This window comes from Temnothorax curvispinosus, unplaced genomic scaffold (genome assembly GCF_003070985.1).
Source record: "Temnothorax curvispinosus isolate PA1 unplaced genomic scaffold, ASM307098v1 QBEX01013103.1, whole genome shotgun sequence".
NCBI lineage: Eukaryota > Metazoa > Arthropoda > Insecta > Hymenoptera > Formicidae > Temnothorax > Temnothorax curvispinosus.
In genome coordinates this window covers 6,272-10,064 of record NW_020222883.1, presented here as the reverse complement: position 1 = coordinate 10,064, position 3,793 = coordinate 6,272, and the positions used below count along the sequence as shown (strand labels likewise).

Sequence of the window (3,793 nt, the reverse complement as noted above, 5' to 3'; positions counted from 1 at the left end):
CGCGTCTTGGCTATTTCTCGCGCGGTTCTCTCCTCCGCGATCGCGCTCATACTCGCGTCGTTCGACGAGGCGCACTGATCGACCCTACAGCACGGCGAAATCGTGGAAGCCCCGTCTGTACCGTCCGCCTCGCAACGCGCTGTCCATGTCTATCACGGCGAAACCGTAGGCGCGCCGCCAACACTCGCGACAGAAGGCGCGAAATTCGTCGTACGACATGTCGATGTTCACGTGATCGTCGTACACGTGTCGCAGATTGGTGCCGTCCTGAACAGGATCAGCAGATTTGCGTTGTCGCGCACGAGATGTTTCGGTATCTTGGCGTACGTCTGACAGAGATAGAAGCAATCGATATTCGAATGTCGACCCATAGAAAAGTACTCCCTCATTCTGTCTTGCTTGTCGCAGGCCACGTCGTCGAAGATGAAAACCGAGTCGGGAAGCGCCTCGTCGGGCGGAACGACGTCGCGATTGTCGGAAAACGCGTGATAGCCGATCTCGTCTATAGGCTCGAACAATCGTTCGAGATATCGATACTTTGGTTGTTGCAGAGATTTCGAGTACACGTATACGTTCTCGAAACGGAGACCGTGCGGTTGTTCCAGCAGGCTCAGCAGAACGTTCGTCTTACCGCAATTGGAGGGACCGCAAATGATGCAACGGACGACGTTCGGAAGGAGAGGACCGTGCCGGCGCGATTCTCCGTTTCCTCTCTCGGTCGCGGCCGACCCCGCCGACGTTTTGCGATCCAGATTTGAGACTCCTAACGTCGCCGTCTGTCGCACGAATCGCATGTTTGCCTTCTCTTTCTCTCTTTCTCCCTCGAGTTTTTTCGCTCAGTTTGTTCGCGATGAGTCTCTCGATCGCTGAAAAAAAAGAGGGGGAAGCGCGGACGTCGTTTCGTTTCGTCGCGCGTGCGCAAACGCCTCGCGCGCGGGTATAAGTAGCGCGAGCGTGTTGCCGTATTCGTAGAAAAAAAATTTATTTCCTAAAATCAACGAATCGTTTGCGCGCATCGGTGAGATGTCTCACAGTGGTGTGTTTCCCATACTGGTGGACGGTTACGAAATTCTCAATCTAACGGTGGAAGAGTTGCAATACATTCCGAAGATCCTTCTGTTGCGTCAATTTGGGAGATACGTGCACCTGTTGTGGGACCGTTTGCCGGAACATATACAAGCGGATCCCGAGGTGCAGAGATATCGCCCGTGCATGCGACACTACAATCGTCCGTGGCAGCGAACGCACATAGACGGTCCGCCGCCGCTCATCAAAGATTGCCACGAGTGCAATCGCTTTCGCCCTGTGAACGGTGTATCTTCGATTTCCCGTTCGAATTAAGAAGAAGCGAATGCTTCTCGCGCAACCGCGACCGAATGCGCGGCACCGGTCTGCTCAATCGCGCGATAAACGCTCTTCCCTTCGAACTGCACATACCCGGTTATCAGTTCTGCGGGCCCGGCACGCGTCTAGCGAAGAGACTAGCGCGCGGCGAAGAAGGCATCAATCCGTTGGACGCGGCGTGTCGGGAGCACGACATCGCGTATTCGCGAAGCGGCGAGCTCGCCGAGCGACACATCGCCGATCGACGGCTCGCCGAGAGGGCGCGCGAGCGCGTCACCGCGAAGGATTCCACGGCCGGTGAGAGACTCGCCGCGGCGGCCGTATGGGCGGCTATGAAAACGAAGACGAAGCTGGGCATGGGTATGGAACGCAAAAGGAAAACGAGAAAAGGAACGGGATTGAGGAGAAGCGCGAAAACGAGAAGGAAGAAGCGGAGGATACTTCCGACGGCGAAACGCGGCGGCTTCTTGCCCTTTCTACCGATGTTGGGCGCTCTCGGTTCCTTGATCGGTGGCGCGGCCACCGTGGCCAAAGCGGTGAGCGCCAACAAAGCGGCGCAAAAACAGCTCGACGAATTGCAGCGACACAATCGCGCGATGGAGGGTCGCGGGTTGTACCTCGCGCCGTATAAGAAGCGCGGAGGTGGCGCGAGGAGAGTCGGCGAAAAAAAAAACCTCGCGTAAAAAGGCGAGGTTAGCGCGTCTACCTCCGTACGGCGTCACGACCGACGAACAGTTCGATCGAGCGGCGCGTCGCCTGCGCGTGCCGTTCTTCCGCGGGGTGTTCATGCGCGACGCTCTACCGACGAGGGTGCGACGCGCGGAGTGCGGCATCGTGAATCTCGACGACGCGGTGGGCCCGGGCACGCATTGGGTCGCTTACGCGAAAAAAGGGAACTCGGCGATCTACTTCGACGCGTTTGGAAATCTCCGCCCGCCGAGGGATCTCGCGCGGTATCTCGGCGACGGTGGCGGCGAGAGCACGATCGTGACGTACAATCGTCGCGCGTTCCAGACATTCGATCAGAGAATCTGCGGACAGCTGTGCCTGCGATTTCTTCGCGAGATCGATTGGGGGGGAGCGGGCGGACGATCGACGTTCTCCCGCGATGTCGCTGACGCTCACGTTGACCGGGACCGGCAGCGTTCTCACGGCGAGTCACTTTCCCGCTTTGGATCTGAGCGACGGCGAATACGAGCTTGGTTTGACGACTTTTGAAACGTACAATTCGATACCGAACGTTACGTCCGCGAACAATCGTTTCTACTACGGCAAGGACGACCGGCGAATCGTCGTTCCGGAAGGTTCGTACGAGCTGCGAGCCGTGAGCAAATATCTGCGCGCCGCTCTTCTCCATCGCGAACGTCGCGCCCGCGAGAGAGACAAAAGTAAGGAAAAAGGAGGAAAATCGCGGACCGACGACGCTGGACGGGTAAAAGAAAAAAACCGAACGGAGAAGGACGAAACCAACGACGAGATTTATCGCGCATACGTGGACGAAGACGACGACGACGATGACAAAGATGGCAACGGTTATGACATATACGGGGACGACGACGGTGGCGACAGAGTGCTCGATCTTCGCGCCAACGAGAATACCATGAGAAGCGAGATAAAGTGCGCCTACCGAGTGAATTTTACAAAACCGAACAATATCGGTTCTCTTTTGGGTTTCTCGAGCGATCGTATTCTAAAACCGAACAAATGGTACGTTTCCGACGGACCCGTCGACGTCATGAGCGTGAACATAATTCGCATCGAGTGTAGTATCACCGCGGGAGCGTACAGCAACGGACGCTCGGTGCACGCGATACACGAATTCGCGCCGAAAGTTCCACCGGGATATAAACTGTCGGAGACTCCGACGCAGATCATTTACCTCCCGATCGTCGCGCGAAACGTCACCGATATCACGGTGCGAATCGTGGATCAGAAAGATCGGCTGATCGACTTTCGCGGTGAGGAGATAACGATCAGATTGCACGTACGTCGTCGTCAAGGTTAGTGTGTGTGTGTGTGCGCGTATCCCTGAAGAAAGAGAGAGCGAGAGGAGGGATGCTCGTTCTGAACGGATCTAGCGCGAATTGTACGAACGAGCGAGCTAGCCCGTTCTACAACGAGATCGGAAGCGTAGGAAAGAGAAGAGGCGGAGGAGGGGGACCCGTTCTCAGCAACGCCAACGTCAGATTCCTACGATCGTTGGGTCTCGCCGTGAGAAACGCGTCACCGTCGAACCATTTCTACCTCGAGAGGAAAAATCATGGCCGACATCCTGAGTATCGGCGGTGAGCCGATCTTCGACGAGCGCATCGTCGGAATAGAGACTCACACGTATAACCCGTACGTCAACACGACGTTCGGACACAAGATTTTTCTTCGGACGAGATACGAATACCCATACAGCAGCAGGATCTGTATACACTGCCGTGCGAAAGTTTCCTGTACGTCG

At 56.3% G+C, this 3,793-nt stretch overlaps 1 protein-coding gene across 1 annotated transcript in view; it reads left to right on the top strand.

Moving 5' to 3' along the window:
- Positions 1-3,604: 3,604 nt before the first annotated feature.
- LOC112463151 overlaps positions 3,605-3,793 on the top strand; it is a 1,171-nt gene continuing 982 nt past the window's right edge. Inside the window, exon 1 of the mRNA XM_025029346.1 lies at positions 3,605-3,684. Coding sequence (XP_024885114.1) covers positions 3,605-3,684 — 80 coding nt within the window. The remainder of the gene's footprint in view (positions 3,685-3,793) is intronic.